At 46.1% G+C, this 19,620-nt stretch overlaps 1 protein-coding gene across 5 annotated transcripts in view; it reads right to left on the bottom strand.

Moving 5' to 3' along the window:
- Positions 1–1,697: 1,697 nt before the first annotated feature.
- The window catches only part of ARNT (aryl hydrocarbon receptor nuclear translocator), a 42,244-nt gene continuing 24,321 nt past the window's right edge, over positions 1,698–19,620 (bottom strand). For 4 of the 5 annotated variants that reach the window (XM_050931063.1, XM_050931065.1, XM_050931066.1 and 1 more), the window contains 13 exons: positions 19,180–19,265; positions 18,549–18,625; positions 17,730–17,864; positions 15,467–15,541; positions 14,451–14,602; positions 12,404–12,514; positions 11,757–11,832; positions 11,051–11,174; positions 10,258–10,357; positions 9,446–9,596; positions 8,429–8,588; positions 7,667–7,815; positions 1,698–6,611 (listed from right to left, as the gene is read on the bottom strand). In XM_050931063.1, the coding sequence (XP_050787020.1) occupies positions 6,522–6,611; positions 7,667–7,815; positions 8,429–8,588; positions 9,446–9,596; positions 10,258–10,357; positions 11,051–11,174; positions 11,757–11,832; positions 12,404–12,514; positions 14,451–14,602; positions 15,467–15,541; positions 17,730–17,864; positions 18,549–18,625; positions 19,180–19,265 (1,486 nt within the window). In that variant the 3' untranslated portion in view covers positions 1,698–6,521. The remainder of the gene's footprint in view (positions 6,612–7,666; positions 7,816–8,428; positions 8,589–9,445; positions 9,597–10,257; positions 10,358–11,050; positions 11,175–11,756; positions 11,833–12,403; positions 12,515–14,450; positions 14,603–15,466; positions 15,542–17,729; positions 17,865–18,548; positions 18,626–19,179; positions 19,266–19,620) is intronic. The other variant, XM_050931068.1, reaches the window with a different exon arrangement.

Here is a 19,620-nt window from a genome sequence, read left to right as displayed (position 1 = left end):
AATCCAGCTGCTGAGCACAGGAGGGTCGTACTGGCTTGCAACTAACTACAATCAGATTTTTTTTTTTTTTAATAAAGGAAACCCTTCAACACCCCAAATCATCTTTCTTGATTGTACTGGATGGGGCCAAGTTGCTCAAGCAGAGCAACGTTACACCATCTGTTATGCAGAAAACTTCCTCTTGTGAAAGCTGGCTGACCCCCCTTAATAGATTACAAGCAGCCAGTAGGTGGGAAGGGTGAGTACTGCTCATGGACACAGTAGCCTGAACTTTTTCACTCTCTCTTTTCCTCTGCCTCAGAGCAGGAAGATCCTGCTCCAAAACAGTCAGTACTACTCAGATAAGGGGAACATGAGATTTTACACTTACCAATCAAGTATTAACATGCAAGGGTCTTTGTCTGAATGTGTATAAAAGGTTTGTGAAATTTGTGTAAGACAGAGTCTTTTGTACCAAGGTACAGGCTCTCCTTTTTCTGCAGAATAAAGCGTTTTTCCTTATCCCTGTCAGGCTGTTAATTGGCTCTCAGCTAGGCAGACCTAATATTTCGGTAACACTCTTCTACCCATGAAGTTGTTCTTCGCTTCCACGGCATTACCAGGGAGGTCAGGAGATGCTGGTGGGGTGGATCAAGATGGCAGGAGAGAGTTCAGCTCTGTGTTGGTTATGGCTCAACGATTGGTTACCTGCAACAGCCCTGCCGACGCTTGGAGTAATGGGTCCGCTCTGCTTCTTAATCAGCCCCAGCAGGAAGGACGGCGCTGGCTATGAGGGACCGGAGATTGGCATGAACTTGTTGGTCATTGATAAAAAGCCTGGCTTTGATTCAAGCGATGAGGGCGGGGAGAAGATGAGGGGGGGATGCACATTTGAAAAACAACTGAGATGGTCGGTGCTTGATTGAGGCCAGAGATTATGGAATATTAAGTTTCTGGGCAGTGGGGAACACAGCGCTACTACTTATCTCCTCAGACCACGCACACTGGTCAGAACATTTCTGAACATCTCCAGAACAGGGCACACCCCCAAGGTGCCCGATGAGTTGTCTAGAAACATACTCTGAGACTGGCACACGCAAAAGCAGCACTTATTGACATAGCCACAGTTTGGGTGGGGGGAAGCTACTCTGCTCCCCAAACCAATGCAGGACAGCAGACAGCTAGTCACCACTGGGATCTGCAGGGCTTTACCACATTGGGGAGTTGAATCTTCTGAGCAAGAACACAGCGGTAGGGATTTAGGGTGAATTTTTCAAGAGTATCTAAATGACTTAGGAGCCTGAAGTCCCTTTTTTCTAAATTGACTTAGGCACTCAGGAGCCTGAGGCACTTTTGAAAATTTTTCCCTTTAAGTCTCTCCAATGATTCCAACTTGGAGGAATCTGGCACCAGCTCCCGTTCACTTTCAACAGGAGCTGGGCATGAAACCGCCCCATTTGAGCCTTTCAAAATCTGTTAGGCGACTCAAGAGAACCGTGCTGCTAGTCGTGTGGGGAGATCTCCTGACACAGAGTTAGGGAGAAGGATTGGGAAGGAAAAAAAAAAAAGTCAGGTTGAAGCCTCGTCAGGGACTGCAGGGCACGTTTAGACCCAGGGCCGTTAGCACGCCCAATGGAGGCACTGCAAGCCAAATAGGTTTAGTCAGGCCAGTAGAACGCTTGTAAAAAGACACCTAGCAGAAAAGAGAGAGACTGCACTTTTAAAAAGGAAAAAAATATCTTCTTGTAAAATCTCTGCTACATATAATTATATGCAACCTCTGTCACAACACAAAGCCTTCAGTACAGAACATTTTAAAAAAGAACAAACATTTAGCATCTCCCGTCCCCCACCCCTCCCCAACCAAACTGTACAATAAAATACTCACATTTAAAAATATCTGATTATCAAAAACAGGACTCGAGTGAAAGTCAACCTTTTTTCATTTAGCCTATTGGATTTTTTGTTTGAATAAGACTTTGTACCTCCTTTGCATCCAGAACAGGGAAGGAAATTTCACACAAGCTCTTTTCACCTGCATGGCAAAAACAGAGCTATTTTTTGGTTTCTAAGCTGGGCTGCCAGGTGATAATTCAGTTAGGTCGCGGTGTAATCTGCACGCACACGGGGTATACTACATGTGTAGGGTCAGGGTGTCATTCCACAGGAGGGTGAGCACAACTGGCCACTCCCATCGGATGTCAGATTTCATAGGATCAGGCTCTTAAAGCCTCATCCCTGCACTGATTTAATTCCAAGGAATGCAAGGTCAAACCCCGTGAAGTCTGAGCTCTAAGAGGAGAGGGGCTTCCCACCAGTTATGACTGGCTGGCTGCCCGCCCCACCAGAGCTGCTGAATCCTCCCTATTGGGTGCTTAAAATCAGGTTTACAGACTATAAAGTAGTCATATGGACCCCAACAGTATTAGAACACCAAACTAAGCCCACCACCACCAGGGGTTCCCCAAGTGCGTTACACATACCCCTGGGAGTACGCAAGACGTCTCTGGGGGGTACGTGATAGAAATTGTGTAACAGTAGATTTTATTTATTGCATTTTCATACCAGGCTACTCAAATGAAGCTTTAAAACTCTGTGGGAATTTGTTATATAAAATACAGTAGTTAATTTAACTTCAAGATATACCAATGAGAACACAAGAGTTGCTGATGTACAGAGCCTTCACCTCCAATCACGGTACAGCGTGGGTTCAGTTGCTTAGTAACTGTCCAATCTAACTGAGCTCAGAACTTAGGGTGGGTTTTTTTGGTTATATATATCGCACTGTAACTGTACATAACAGTGAAATATGGACCGATGGCTCAAGACAGGTAGTGTTAAGAACAAAGTATCAGTGCTGAGAAGGGTAGGAGTTTATGGGCAGTTGGCAGATCTGGAAGAGGGTAGCTAATAAGAAAAGTTTGGAAACCTCTGGTCTTGTGGATGGCAAGGGAGCTGTCTGAATCCCACCGCATTAAGGTGTTGTGAGCTAGGAGCCTGATGTAGGCTCTGGGACTCTTGTCCCACACAATAGCGCTGAGTCAGTGACGTGCGTCCTTTTTTTCCCTGCGGACAACACACCGCACAAAAGGGCCCACGAGTGAGCAACACGAGTGGGGGCAACGCTACCTCCTGGGGAAAATGGTATCCCCAGGTCAAGCCATTATTGTGGCAAGTCTCCCTTGGCAAGGGCCATCATCTCAGCTTAAGAGCCAAGTTCTCCCCCTTGCTGGTAGCAGCCCAGCTAAGAAACAAACAAACCTAGTCACCCAGGAGTTATGAATGCGATGGTGGAGAAGGTCGTTACCCAGCTAGCAGGAGCTCATCTGGCCACGCATGTGCCCTGCTCTCTGCCCTAGAGATGGGAAATTCAGAGCACCACTGGAGAGAACTGACCCCAGAAAATGATGCAAACACAAAGCCAAGCAACTGACCTTATTAAGTGATCTCCCCACCCCCGGCAAGCCCCAGGAAAGATTCTAGTGGTAGAATGAAAAAAGGTTTGAGTTTCTCTTCAATATCGTGTTACAATAGCGTGCATACAGTACATGATTTCTGTAGAAACAGGTTCTTTTTCCTTATGGCCATATAGTTTCAGAGCATTTGTCAACAGATTCATTCTGATTTTCAAGGTCAGAGCTGCCTTTCACCTTTATGAGACTGGTAAAATGACTACAGCTTTACCATTCGGGAGATGTCACAGTCATTTTCACACGCATGCTTCTGCCATCCTGTTAATACAAGTTAACTCACAAGCCCCGCAAATTAACTCACAGGCAGACACTGCCCTACTGAGTAGAAATACCTGGGAGAGTTAACACATTACAACTTTACCAAACAGATCTGCTCTAAGCCTGAGAAAACCCCCAGGCTGCACAGCCAAAGAGGTTGTGATAAAGTTATTGGGAACATGGTGAACTGCCAGAGCTGAAGAGAAGAGCCAAATGCAGTTATTGCTGTTAGCTCAGCTCCACACCCTTATAATCCACCCAGCAGAGAGCAGATTAAGTATATGGGTAAAATTTTCAAAAGCTCATAAGTGATTTTTTAAAAGCGATTGTTTGAATCACTTTTGAAACGGGACTTCGGAATTTCTGAAGATTTGACCAAGGTCACTAGTGTCTGAACACTGTTTTACCAACGAAAGCGTGAGAATACAGTATAGGTTTAGTTCTTCTAATCCTAGTGTCAATATCATCTCTGGCAGGATACAGAAAATATTAAACGTCTCATCGCACTTTACAACAGTTATTCACACAAATTTGTTTTGCTCCAATACTTCCACAGAGAGAGGTTACCTGCCTTACAAGTCTCGGAAATCTGCTCTTCGGAGGGTACATGTGAGCTGGCAAAGATTCCCCCTCAACACTGCTCCACCCTCACCTGCCGCAAGATCTACTAGTCTGACAAAGACCACATCCTTCCTTTTGACAATCTTGCCACTAGAGCTTGGCAAAATTAGTAATAGTAATAATTGGAGATATACCAATCTCCTAGAACTGGAAGGCACCTTGAAAGGTCATTGAGTCCAGCCCCCTGTCTTCACTAGCAGGACCAAGTACTGATTTTTGCCCCAGATCCCTAAGTGGCCCCCTCAAGGATTGAGCTCACAGTCCTGGGTTTAGCAGGCCAATGCTCAAACCACTGAGCTATCCCTCCCTCTAATTATTTGCACAAAAAATTATTCTATGAAAAATGCAGATTCTGCATCCATGAAACACTTTGAATTTGCATTCAGTTCTCTGTTTTGTTTAAATAAAATGAAATAAGACACTGAATTTTTTTTATAAAGGTTGAAATATTAGTTCCAAAGAACTTAGTTTCAAAAGTTCCTTTGATTTTTTTTTTTTAAACTCAGAAGCTTGAAATTGCTCACAATCAAAATGAAATGGTAAATTTGACCCAGCCAAATTTCTTCTTTACTTTTGCAAAATTGCCAACCAGTGGAAATTCCATTATTTGTCTAGCTCTGACCTTACTGGCTGAAAGATAGTCACCCCAGGGCATTCCAGGAGGTCAGCATCCCTAATCTCATTTAACATGGAGCAGTGTGCATGCTTTAAAGGAACAAGACCAGCTTCCAACACATTTAATCCTGAAGAAAAAAAGATTTCGCTTTTCAGGAAAGATTCTGTTTTTTCCACTACAGCATTGGAGAGTTAGTTTCCAAGTGTTGAACCCAACAGCAGACAGATCTACTTACTGAATGCAAGCAGCAAATTCTTGCCATGGGTACGGTTTCACCATCACTTTTTAGAAAACAGGGCCAGGAGGGAGCGCTAAGTTTGCCACAAGTTTTTCCAGGGAAGGTGCCAGAAAATGTGAACACAAGGCTTGAATCTTCAAGTTAAACACCTGTCTCGCTCTCCTCCACTTTGTATTTTGGCAATAGATCAGCACCTGGCAGTAAGAAGTTCTTTAAGGGATCAGTGAACATCAGACTGGAGATTGCCACTCTGATAGCTGAGTGAAGAGCACAATTCTTGGCTATTTACCAGATCCCTTACCCAGAAGCGAGAGAGGCAGAAGAGTCTGTTTCCGACAGGAGCTGGGCCTACAACTCAGAAATGGAGATTGTGGGAAATGAGATAAAAATGGTAAAGCTGCACTAAAAGTGCCATGTTAGTCTTAACAGATACACTCACTGAAAACCCGTTTAACACTGGTTTATGGTAGCACTGAAGCCATCACTTGTGGACTGGTGCATCTAGAAAGCAAAGCTACATATGATAATTTAACACTTTATGGCTCATTATTTTCCCATCTTTAAGTGAATGAAAAATCCCCAAGTTTATAGGTCATGCTAACTAAAATACCAATATTAATTGCACTGTTTATGGAAGAGAGATGGGATTTCAAACAAACACGTTCTTCCTGAACATGGAAGCTCCTCAAACACACCCTGATCACAAGCCGGGGAGCCCATAATAACCCTACTCTTTCCTCTCCAGAGAGATGACACAAAAGCTTCCTTGCTGAGGTGACCTGGAGTCCCAGTGAGAAAGGCTGGGTAAGCCAAGAAGGATTTGTAATCCCCAGCGTGTGTTAACCCTTTATAACTCGATCCTAGGGTAACATTTGAGAAAAAGGTTCCAATATTTAAGCAGTTACAATAAGTCTTTAAAAAAGTCACGGTATCAAAGACTGAAACTTTTAAAAAAACACCTCGAACTTTGGGAGATGCTTTCTGAAGGAGCCAGGAGTCTCTCCTCCCAACCCAGTGCACAGAGTAAGCCTCTTGCATGCATCCTGCAGTCTGTGGGAGTCTCCCTCCTGCATTCACCAATGCTTCATGAGTCCTGACGCCGCCTGATGAACAATCCCATGCATCTTCCACGTAGGGCTGGCAGCTTTGCAGAGACCCCGCCTCCTCCTTCGGGACAAGCTGTCCATCCTGGATTCTTGGTTGGAAATTTCCACCTCCAGGAAGTAGGAAGTGTTTAGAAAGTTCAGGGGTCTGAGAAAAAAGACTTAGGTGCTTTTTCCTTTACACGTAGATATTTATATAAGGGTTTGGGTTTTTTGGTTTTTTTTTTTAAATTTTATTCTGAAAAGGCAGGGAATATATTTAAGTCAGGGAATTCTTCATTGCTGTAGTTGGTTCCCTGGTCTCCCAGCATTGACAGCATGTCCTGGAAGAACAAAATAAGTTTTGTATCTGTCCTGTAGTCGCATGTAGGAGCTGGAGCCCCCATCATGGACTAAGGCCCCTTTGTGCTAGGCGCTGTACAAAAACAGAACAGATACTCCCTTCCCCAAAGAGCTTACAGCCTAAAGAGTCCGCCAGACACATTCCAACTGCCTTTCGTAGTCTAGATACAAGCTATATTTCTCATAGGATCAGTGACTAACTGTAGCTACATGCCCCTGAGCATATGGGGGGCTGAAGCTGACAACCAGACCCTGTGGAGTGCACAACACAGAGGAATTCTGTGAACAGTCATTACGGCGCTGTACTTTGTTTTAAAAACCCAACTGTTCCCTGTCTCCACAGAACAGGCCCAGCTCAGGCAGCAACACGAGTTCTGCACAGGGCCTCACCCGGAGGCCTTAGCCCAGTTATGGACAAAACGCCTCAGAGGGGAAGTCTAGTCTGATCTCCTGCACAGTGCAGGCCACAGAATCTCACCCACCCACTCCTGTAACAAACCCCTAACCTATGTCTGAGTTACTGAAGTCCTCAAATTGTGGTTTGAAGACCTCAAGCTACAGAGAATCCTCCAGCAAGTGACCCGTGCCCCATGCTGCAGCGGAAGGCGAAAAGCCTCTGCGAATCTGCCCTGGAGGAAAACTCCTTCCTGACCCCAAATATGATGATCAGTTAAACCTTGAGCACGTGGGCAAGACTCAGACAGCACCCGGGCAAGACTCAGACAGCACCCAATACCTCCGAGACCGGTGAGTCAAGCCGATTCTGGCAGTGCTGAGTGAAGTGGACTCCTGTCCACTGGAACACATCAGGCCCTGCTGGGATCCCAAACTCAGCCAGATTCAAACCAGCTACCTAATAGAAGTGAACAGCTCCAGATCCCTTGACCAGTTCCTCCCCTGCGATCCAGCCCCACTTGGGATTATTACAGCTTTCACATCACACTGGCCAAGGAGCCTGCACTTCTGTAAACCAAGCCCATACGTTCAACCAGGATTTACAGCCCTCCCTCAACGGGTTACGAAAATGCCATCTTACTGGGAAGACCTCAGGCTGGCTCGGCTGCTGCTGGATGTGCTGTTCCCCAGAGCTCCGCCCGTGGTGTTGTCCTGGCCACTGAGGCCATATGCCAACTCCTTCCGCTGTCCGTGTCTGAAACTGGGCTGGGGTCTGCCCAGTTTCAGTGGCTGTTCAACAGAGTAATAAGGTCAGCAAGTTGAGTCCACAGAAGAGTCTCTACCCAAGAGCTTTTAAGGGTCAGTAAACACAAGCACTGGCTGGTCAATGGTATTGCTTCAGGTGGACAACTTAGTATGGCAATAACGCCTAGCCACTTAACAGCAAGGGAAATCTGATCCTGCAGTATGAAGGATTCATCCTTGGTATTGTCCAACCAGCTCTGGACTGAATTTCTGGCAAGGTCAGGACAATGGGATGCGAGTGGTTCCTTCCAACTCTAATCAACCTATGAATTTTTAGGAGTCCCCTCTCCTCCCCCCAAGCCCATGCTGCAGCTGTTTGGAGTCTCTTCGGTTTCAGTCACCCCTTGCTCAGAGAGGAGAGGCAGGAATTCAGGTTTAGAAGTAACACTAGTAGAGCATCCATGACATTTTTACAAAAACAGACGAAGGACATGGGGAGCTGCATCTGCCCGCACCTGGCCCAAATTTGGCCCTAGCCCTATCTTGAAGCACAAATCCAAACAAGCCTCTTTTTAAAGGAGATTTTTATCCTGGCCCCACCCCCCACCCCCCAGCAAGATCCGACGTATATTCCTTGTGCGACATGAACGACACTTACCGAAACCTGTGCCGCGGTTGGCGAGGGGTGGATAAGCAGCCCCGCCAGGGGAAGCTGTGGAACTAGGTGCTGACATTGGACTGAAAGAGGAAGGGGTGCCTTGGAAACACCCTATTCCAAATGAAGGGGATCGAGTCTTTGCAGTCTGCGAAGCCACTTGCTAGAACAGCAATGAGAGAGAAGTAAATGCTGTACTTATTCTGCTCTAATCTGAAAACGGCACCGGGTGCTGGACTGACGCAGCTCTGGTGAGCGATGCTCCCCAGCTGCAAAGAAGGTACAGCATGTGCATTGCAAGCTTCTCCCTGCCAATCTGCCCCAGCCCGGCATCTGGAGGAACTCTCTCAGGTACCTGAGTGCCTTCCAGCCGTGCATTAAGCAACACAACTACACATCTGTCACATATCTGTTCTCTTCGCAGACAGAGAAAGATGTACAGTGAAGTACCTTGATTTAATAGGGGATTTCTTTTGGTTCTTATAAATATACCTGTTGCTATGCATTTATCTAGGCCAGGTCAGAGAAATGAACCTTGCCCTTGGAGTGGAAGGTTAGGATGGGCCTTTGTTCCTGGGGGAGATCATTCTCGTCTGGGACTGGCCCCTGCGGAAGTTCTGTCTCCTGCCCAGACGAGCTCTACTCTTATTGCTGATTGTGCCGGGGGGGGGGGGGGTGCCTGTTCGGCTCAATGATAGAGCAATTGTTTTCAGGGTGGAGGTCGAACACCAGTCTCCTTAGAAATGATCTGGACCAATTCACACAAGCAGCTGCTGGGATTTCAGCTGCTAAGAGATGGTGATCGCTGTCAAACTGGAGTTCTTGAATGCATCCAACACAACGCATTCCACGTGCCAGAGGAATTTCTCCATCACTCTGCTATTCAGAAGTCAACCCCCTCAGAGCACTAATATTACAAGCTGCTAACGAAAGAGCAATTCTCATGACAGCAAGGTGTGTGTTTGTTGCAAACCGGTATCCCTTGGAAAAAGGCTCACTGGGCAATCTGAGAAATGTTACCTGTGCCGTGAACGACGGTCGTGTCGCCGACACCCAGTTAGTTGCAGTGACTGGAGTGGTATTCGAGTGGCGAGAAATCTGTGCTAAAATCTGGCCTGCTGAAGCAGGCTGGTGCTGGATGTTGATGACAGGGGGTACCATGCTACTGCTCCTACTGTAGGAGAGAAAATGGTTAAAAGAGTTAGCCTAGATTTAACAATTACCACTAGATGCACCATAGGAGGCATTACAAGCTTAGGCAGACAGGTACTATGCATCTGGAGGTAATCCACAATGCCCACACAACCTGTATACCTCAATTGCAAAACAAGAGCGCGTGCTGGGCTGCTAGCCCAACTTGGAGATGATGTGTCAGAGCATGCACGCCTGCCTATGCTGTCTGTCCACTTGTAGTAATATTTCCACCAGTGTCTAGCAGGCAATTAATATAAGCAAACATGCAAAACCAAGTGGCTTCAGTGAATGAAAAGACAATGGTGTCTGAGTACTAGAGACACCCTGCCACATGTTTCCTAGGGGTTTTAAACTTGCATTTTAAGAACTGCAGGCATATTCCACTGTGATATGATCCAGCACTTGCAAGAAACAGTCAATTCTGGTGTACTGGGAGTCCCCTTTAGCGCAACAGAGTCTGTTCATTCTGGATATTTATTACAGTCCAATTATCTTTTAGCAGCGGCCAGACACCACACAGCACTGTCACCTTCGTTTCTTCTGTTGCTCCTCCAGAAAACTAAGCCTGGACAAACCGAGCAGAAAGAGAAAGATAAAATTCACAGCAACCCGACCCCAGTCCAGCACGCCAACTTCACCTGAAACTTTCGGTGGGCCGCGCAGGAGTGAAAGTGTTTCCCTGGGGGAAGAGCGGCTGATTGGCCGGCACTGTGCTGGCAGGAAGGACTTTGCTCTGATCTGTGAAAGAAAGGCAAACAGGTTAGCGCCCATGACAAGGCAATGCCAAGGGTGGGAGGCCAAGACAAAGGCTGTTAGCAAGGAACCTAAACACCTGAGCTCTCCATGTCAAGTTTGATTCTTTGGCTTAAACAGCTTGGCTAGATAAGGGACAGTCTTGTTACAGACATTACCCAGACTCAGACCGCAGATGGTTCCTTAACAGCTTATGTAATTTGATTGCCTCTTAATTGTTTTTTAATAAGCTTGGCCTTAAGATCTTTTTGGGGCTTAGGACGTTCACTGTTGTCTGTTCTGAGTCACGGAAAACAAATTTGCTCTCTGGGGATAGGCAGAAGGGGTTATGAGGAGATCCCAGACCTGAGACACTTGGCCCAAGGCGTAGGGCAAAAGACTGCCCCTGTCCTCCCGAAGCGTTGCCAAGATGCTGACTGCAGTGAGGAAGGCACTGCTGGGAAGGCAGCAATCAGGGGGAAAAGGTTAGAGGCAGACTGGTGGGTGAGTGGGATGCTGGAGACATTCCTGTTCCGCAAAAGAAGGGACTGCTCTCTCCGCTGCCACTTCAGCACCTGTCCCTAGCACTAGATTCATTTAAACAGAACAAGTGATGATACCAAGCCAGGACTAAGATTGAGGAACACAGCCAACTGAACCTCTAGGCTAACTCCGCAATCTGCACACCACAATCCCTACCTGTATTGATGCCGGAGTAGATTTCACTGAACCGTGGGTCCCTCTCCTGACTAAACAGAGCCTCCGTTTTCTCCAGTGGTTTGCTGCGTTCTGGGCCAGCAGCAGTCACAGGCTGGACAGCAACCTGGATCATAGGAGGGAGATATAAGCACGAGCAACCAATAGGCAAAACAGAGGGCAAAGAAAGGTTACCTATGAGGTTACAGAGGAAGCCACTTAGGAAGCTGCTGCCTATGATAAAAAGCAGAGGGCATTTGTTGCCTGTCTTTTTACATACACCTTGGTCTGCAAGGTGCTTTAGCGCAGACTCAATGTCCACTTGGATGGGTCCAGACTGATGGTGCTGAATGTATTGACAGCTCAAGAATGGGGAGTGCACAGAGGCAGTTCTCAGGGGGACATGGGCACCCCAAGCAGAGGGACTGAGCACCAGGGCACTCAGAATTCTGGAGGCAGCTTTGCCCTGCCCTGCCGGAGAGGCTGTGCCAGCACCTGATGGAGAGATGAGGGCATTACTCATGCAGGGCAGGTGGCAGGCCCAACTCTGTTCTCTCAAAAAGTCACAGCATAGGCTCCAGTGTAACCCAGCAGCTCAGACTCCCATGCAGTGGCCTCAAGCTACTGCTCTATGGGCCAGTTTTCATCTATAGTCAGGAACAGATCACAACACACAGAACAAAGACCATCAAGATCCCTGCTGATTTACCTGCGAGTGGTCATAACTGGACAGACTCTCTCTTCCTGGGACCACTTCCAGCGCAGTCTGTTGTGGCTGCTGCTGCCTAAAATAGAACGTGAATGTAATAAGAACTGGGTCTTGCTAAAAACAACTGAGCCCTGATCCGCCAGCAGCCAGGAATTTGAGTGTCTCTACAAAAGCAAGCAGGACTGCTACAGTACTACTGGAGATTCTGCCTATGCTCAACCCCCATCAAAAAAAAAACCAAAAAAACCCACACATTTTCCAGCATGACCAGATTAAGACTCCACCCTGCAAAAGGAAGTTTCTGCGACAGAGGTTCACAGCATCAACCATTCAACTCTCTTGTAAGCAATCAATCTTCTGCATGGCCCATTGGACTCCAGCAGATCAGCTGCTATTCTTTTCCGCTCATTTAAAAATTAATTACCAGTTCAGCATTAGCCCTGCTACTTAACTAGGTCAGCTGATTGCTGTAATAAATATTTTGGCACTCTTTACTCAGACTTTTAACCCTAGAGTGTTCTGTTCCTTTGGCAAAGAGCAAAGTAGGGGCAAGATGAGAGAACTGACAGGCCTATAAACACAAGAAGGCCAGGTAGGGGAAGAGAGAGGAGATGACCAAAGTTAAAGGCATGGTAGACTCCTCTCACCTTGATGCCAGCTGAGCTGTGCCCACGTCCAGGGGGAGGCTGACATTCTGTCCTTGCTGTGGCCGCTGCATCGAGTTAGACACAGCAGGCCGAGACTCTTGGTTTGAGTTCCTTAATGTCGTTTAACAAAGGGAGAGAGAAAAGCAAAGGTGCAAGTGTCAGTTACCGTCCTTTAAAATTTGCCTCTTTTGGTTCAGACGTGGGTCCGAGAGCCTCATCTTTGCAAAAGCCCAATGAAGTCAATGGACCGATCGGCAAACTTCAACGACCTTTGAATGAGACATCTAATAGGATACACAGCTGGGATCCAAAGGGCACTAGCCCCCCCAAAAAACATACACAACAGGAAGAAGAGCTGCTATTAAATTTGTATATGCTGGAAGCCTCCCCAGTTAGATACAGTTGAAATAAGCAGCACTCCCCAAGGTTACCAGGCCTAAAACATACATGACTTACCATATGAGTCAGTAAATAAATCATGGATCGAGCAGGATGCCCGCAGTAAGGGGCAACTGTTAAGCCTAATATAAACCCTGACGGTATCCTCTGGGCTCTGTGTTAGTCTAGTCACCAAGCCTGTCTAGCGGAACGTAACTCAACTTTAACAAGCTTTCCCATGAGGTAGAAAAACCTGATACATCTCAACATGTGTTTTAAAAGCTGTTGCTTCTGCCCAGCAGAGAGTACTTGGGTCTGTGAAAAATAAAATTGAGCACAGCGCACAGAGTGAGTGAAGAGCCTGGCAGCTGGAGTGCACCATATGCTATCCGCTGCACAGCTGTGCTTTTCTGGTCTGAACTCGAGTGGTATATTTGGAAGCTGGAGTATGGAAATGGGAATGGATTTGTGTGGACTGAATAAGAGAAGGAGAGAATATGATCAAAGAGATGCCTCTAATGCCAGGAAAAGCTAGAGTGCACATCAGAAGCGTGGTTAGAATACAGATTCTTGGATCCTTACCCCCTGCTCAGATCATGGTGGTCTAGAACCAAAGGGAAGCCCCTAGAGGGACCGAATTAATATTGCTCTGAATCTTTTTAAGGGAGTCTGATTAGAACGGGTTTCTCCTACTGGTGGGTGGATAAGGTGCACTGCTGACTGTACAGCATGATAGAGAAAGGTCCACAAGGGACCCTGAACATCCAACTCAAAGGCTGCCCTCTTTGTCCACAAGCACAGATGACCTGCCTTGCCTCTTGTCCAGCTGGACAGATGGCCTGTAAGGCCAACATTAGCTGTGCAGGTACAAGAGACGTACCTGCCAGACTCGAGCGTTCCCTCTCAGGATCTCAAGTGCTAGGCCTGTACGAAGAGCCTTTTGTGCTCCCCCTAGGAAGAGGCAGCATCCCTCGACTACCCACGATGGACAGCCAACTATGGCACAGTATTGCCACGCCACCATGATGGCCAAGAAGGGAAAGGGTGGTGGGTCGTGAAGATAGTAACAGAGAGAGCACAATTTTTATTGCAGTGTCACAATTAGTGGAGATTCTTTCCTGACTCTAGGATGAGCTACTGAAGCAAGCAGACAATGCCAAAGTCAATATTTAATTTCTAGTGTCAGCTGAGGCTTTTTCAGCTCACATTCAAAGGGTGGCTTTTAAAATCCAGTCCTCAACCTATCCATGCCTCGTCCTGCTGCCATGGAAGCCAAGTGCTATGTTAAAATATATTCTCCTAGTAGTAACATTCCAAACGCAGATATACAGCCTGAAGAGTCAATGCACCACCAGCACGTTAAGAAGTTAAACAACTGAATTTTGACAGCGCCCTAAACTCCCAACTGAGCATCCAAATGAATATTAAAAACATTTCGTAGCTGGCACTGCACCACGGTCAGGATACTGCCCAATGTAGTTAGTGATTTTTCAGGAAAGCACAGAAGCTTGGGGAGGGAGGGAGAAAGAGGGGGTGATGGTGGGAGAACCCGAGCTCATAAAGCATCCGGTCTGTGTAGCTGGTCATACAGGGAGGCACTAGGTCAGGCAAAGTGCACATGCTATCGCTGAAAGTGCTCATGGATTGAAAGCCATTGCCATGTACATACTTAACGTTGGTGTTGGTACAGATGATGTACTCAATCTCATCTGAGTAGGGGTTCTGGAAGGAAAAGGAGCTGGTTCTCATCCAGAGCCATTCACGGTTTTTGGACCGGAATCGGAACATGACTGACAGAACCTGGCCTTTTAACTTCACCACCTAGAAAAATTTAACGCCATCAGTAATACCTGATAAAAAGAAGACGTTTGAGAACAGTGTTGTTTATAAGCAAACACCCACCCTGCTAGTAGCTGACTATGGCACTCTTTGTCGTAAGGCTACAATATTGTACCCTGCTTCCCAGCCACAATACAACTACTCTATTCTTTTAAACTCTTTTTATATTCCTCCAATGTCCTGACTTGCCAGAATGATGATATGGGAGTGGAATGTAGCATTTTTTATGCCTTCAATTAATGCTCTTTGCAGCAATGGAATATACAAAAACAACAAAAAGATTAATTTCTCCAGCAACTAAAGATTGTCCAGTTTATGATTCTCTTACTACTGGGTAAAACCAATGAGGAGCTGCTTTTCAGAATCATCAGTAGTGGAGTCTTTCCTGCCCTGTCAAGTCAAGCGCCCTCAGAGGAGAGAGTAACAGCACCAAGAGGGCCAGCAAGCCACATCCATTTAAAGTTCGGACACCTTACGCATGGCAAGGCAGATGAACTGGTGTCTGAACACAGCCACTGAAGCATGGCCTTGATATCAAGACTTTGTACTCACATCTCTGGTCTCTGACAACTAGCAGCAAAAGGAGGAATTCAAAAATAAATTAGACACGCAAACCCACCCAGTTTCATTTTGCATATTAGCAAGTTCTCTTGTGTTTAATAATCTATTCAAATGTATGCTACTCAGTAACTGAGAAATTTAAGGCCAGCGAGGTGTGATTTGCTGCCTTGATAAAAATCTAAACTAGTTTAGTTCCAGTGCACAGCAGACAGCCAATAGGAATATGGGTTTACGAGCTGTGATGCAGATCAACTTGTAAGCAGCCAAGGTGGCTAAATATATTACCTGCTGAAAGCTGTCCCGCAAAAGCTGCTGGTCTTCTGGGTGGCAGAAATCCACGATATCTTTCCCCAAGAGTTCCTAATTTTGAAGTGGAAAAGAAAAAAGTCTCCATTTAACAAGCAGACTCCCTGCTTTCGGCCTGCTCGAGTAGTTCCACTTTGGACTAATGCTTACAACTCCCACATACAACTCTCTGGGACAAAAACTTCAGGCCATCCACCTATTTTAGGAACTGATGCACTGTTACAAAACACAGCACCACAGCAGCTGACCCTGATGTTTAATCTGTAACTCAGAAGTGGAGTCAAAGACCTTGCTTCAATCAAATTTGCTCTAAATATATGCCAGATCCACCTCCCTCCACTGACCTATGTTACACAAGAACATCAGAATGGCCACACTGTGCCAGACCAATGCTCCATCTAGCCCAGGGTCCTGTCTTCTGATAATGGCCAATGCCAAATGCTTCCAAGGGAACGAACAGAATAATTATTGAGGGATCCATCCCCTGGCAGTCTCAGACTCTGGCAGTCAGAGGCTTGGGGACACCCAGAGCATGAGATTGCATCCTTGACCATTTTGGCTAATAACCATTGACGGACCTATCCTCCTAATTCTTTTTTTGAATTCAGTTATAGTTTTGGCCTTCACAACATCCCCTGGCAATGAGTTCCACAGGTTGACTGTGCGTTGTGTGAAGAAGTACTTCCTTTGTTTTAAACCTGGTACCTATTAATTTCATTGGGTGACCCCAGTTCCTGTGTTACATGAAGAGGTCAGTAACACTTCCTCATTCACGTTCTCCACACCAGTCATGATTTTACAGACCTCCGTCCTATCCCACTTTAGTCGCCTCTTTTCCATGATGAATAGTCCCAGTCTTTTTAATCTCTCCTCATATGGAAGCTGTTCCACGCCCTGGCATCATTTCTGTTGCCCTTCTCTGTGGCTTTTCCATTTCTAACATATTTTAGAGATGGGGTGACCAGAACTGCACCCAGCATTCAAGGTGTGGGCATACCATGGATTCATATAGCGGCATTATAATATTTACTGTCTTATTATCGATCCCTTTCCTAATCGCTCTTAACATTGTTAGCTTTCTTGACTGCCGCTGCATACAGAGCGGTTGTTTTCAGAGAACTCTCCAATGACTCCAAGATCTCGAGCGGTAACAGCTAATTTAGACTCCATTTTGAATGTACAGTTGGGATTATGTTTTCCAATGTGCATTATTTTGCATTTATCAACACAATTTCATCTGCCATTTTGTTGCCCTGTTACTCAGTTTTGTGAGAGCCTTTGTAACTCTTCGCAGTCTGCTCTGGACTTAACTATCTTGAGTAAATTTGTATCATCTGCAAACTTTGCCACCTCATTGTTTACCCCTTTTTCCAGATCATTTATGTACATGTTGAACAGCACTGGTAACAGTACAGATTCCTGGGGGACACCGCTATTTACTTCTCTCCATTATGAAAACTGACCATTCATTCCTCCTAACCATTGTTTCCCATCTTTTACCAGCTACTGATCCATGAGAAGACCTTCCCTCTTATCCCATGTCTGCTTAGTTTGCTTAAGAGCCTTTGGCGAGGGACCTTGTCACAGACTTTCTGAAAGTCTAAGTACATTATACCCACTGGATCACCCTTTTCCACGTCTTTGTTGACACACTCAAAGAATTCCAGTAGACTGATGAGGCACGATTTCCCTTTACAGGAGCTGTGTTGACTCTTCCCCAACAAATTGTGTTTATCTAGGTGTCTGATAATTCTGTTCTTTACTATAGTTTCAACCAATTTGCCTGGTATTGAAATTAATCTTACTGGCCTGTAATGGCAGGCTCACCCCTGGAGGCTTTTTTAAAAATTGGTGTCACATTTGTTATCCTCCAGTCATTTGGAAATAAAATTGATTTAAATGAGATACCACAGTTGTTAGTTCTGCATGTTCATATGTGAGCTCCTTCTTGGGTGAATACCACGTGGTCCTGGTGACTTGTTACTGTTTAATGTATTGATTTGTTCCAAAACTTCCTCTAATGACACCTCAAAACTGGGACAGTTCCTCAGATTTGTCACCTTTCATCTGTTTTCTAAGCAACTAGTGGAGCCGAAATTGATGGCTGGTTCAATACCTAACAACTAATTTGTTTTAGCTCAGTTCTATCAGACAACTGAAGCCATGACATGTGGAGCAGGGAGGAGGGAAAGCCAGTCTGATTTGCAGCAATCTACATAGGGAAGCTTCTACTGTTTCTCACCTGTGGTTGGTAGCCAACTGTAGCCACGCAGCGGTGATCTACGAAGGTGAAAATGCTTTCGGTGTTGTGTCGGGAGATGAACTCAGTTGGCTGACAAATGCTGTTCAGGTCTGTGCAGTTGGGTGAGCTAGTGACCTGAAAAGCAAGACAGATTTGGTTTCAGGTTTAAAGAAAGCCACTGAGACGTGTAAGCGTGCCCTCCCAGCCACATATACAATGGGTGCTTGGCCTGGTTGAACAGAATTTTCTCCCACTGAACCATGAAGCAGGCATCGCTGCTCGGAAAGGAACAGGAGGCAGATATTAAATAGGAATGTCTCTAAAGTATGTCAGAAAGGTGGAATAAAGCTGCATCTGAGCCCAGGTAAATCCATACCCAATTCAAAGGCTAATTAAATATTTACTAACAGTTATACAGCCCTTTGCACATTTCCGAAGGGCAGTGATGCTCACAACACCCCCATGAGTTGAGATGCCAGCATGAGATAGAGAGCAGGGATTGTGAAGCCAGATGGGGCATTCAGTGCACTTGCTGGCATATCAGTCCCCAGAATGCACCTGGCAGGTTTCAGAATGCTGGGCTGGGCTTGTGGGAAATCCACCGTTAAGTTTCTGTAGGCTTTGCAAGCCAGAGTTTTATTCTCCAGAAATTTATTGTGTTTGCTTTATCTAGACCCACAAATGACACGGCTGGGAGGAAAGGAACAGAGATGGGCTGCATGGAGAGAATATACTGCTCAAGGCCCTTGGAGAGAAAATAGGAAGGTGCTTTAATTCTCAGCAGCACCACATTCCTGCTGAATGGAAGTTTCTACTGACCTGTAGTCTGCCAATGGCTACAAGGCAAAATTTGCTCCCCTGGCCAGCATCCGGGTCATCGTCTGGCAATGAGACACCTGAGACAAAAGACGAGAGAAAGTTGAAGGAATTACAGCATGACAAGCGTACCAGAAACCCCTAATCCCACACAGGAAGCAGCAAGAGAAGCAGCTCTGATTTCAACATTTCACACCTTTCTGTTATTTTGTTGCCAGTCACTTTCTCCTAGTCAAAAGGGTTTGACAGGCTAAAAACAAGTTCAAGTTCAAAGCCTGTGCAGTTTTCAACTTACTCAAACTGTTATATGAAAGTCAAAGGAAAGAATAATGTGAGTCTAGTTTCAGCCCCGGGTTCTCTAGTGGACTGTGTTCTGAAAGCGCAACCCACTTTCCTGACCACCAGGAACATCCCATCCTTCGATAAACTCTCAGACCTATAGGAACTGATTCAGCAGAGTTCGGTACCCATTTTAGTTCTCTCTGAATTTTGAATTGTGTCTCCAAACACCCCGGCTTAGCAGCATGGCCAGTCTGAAAGCAAAAGCAAGAACAAGAACGTACCAACAACACAGACTGGCTTAAGAGCAGACTTGGTAACATAAATACTTCCAGAAGCTGGCATGATTCCTTACCTGCTGGGGGCCAGGCTTTTATATACCCTGTGCAGTGCACCACCACGTAATGGGGCTCCCCATCTTTCACTGCACTCAAGCCACTCCTAGAGAAGACAAAACAATTAAGATTATTATTTTTATGTTTAAGAGGCTCAGCTTATTTTGGATTCTTTCAATAACTGAAATGAAGGGCCTTCAGGGAGGGAGTAGTCCCTGAGCCTGCCCGCCCAATGACATCTAATTTAGATCCCTTCATGGCTGTTAGCCAAGATGGTCAGGGACGCAACCCCATACTCTGGGTGTCCCAAACAGCTCGGGCTGTCAGACCCGGGGCACGGAGGGTGGGGTTTTCCCAGGTGTAAGCCACACATGGGGCTGACTGCCAACAGGTGATGTACATAACGCAGTGTCTACACAGACACTGCACTGCCCTAACTACATCGCCTTAAGTGCTACCCC

This window comes from Gopherus flavomarginatus, chromosome 20, assembly GCF_025201925.1.
Source record: "Gopherus flavomarginatus isolate rGopFla2 chromosome 20, rGopFla2.mat.asm, whole genome shotgun sequence".
NCBI classification, from domain to species: domain Eukaryota; kingdom Metazoa; phylum Chordata; order Testudines; family Testudinidae; genus Gopherus; species Gopherus flavomarginatus.
This window is presented reverse-complemented; position numbering and strand designations above follow the sequence as displayed.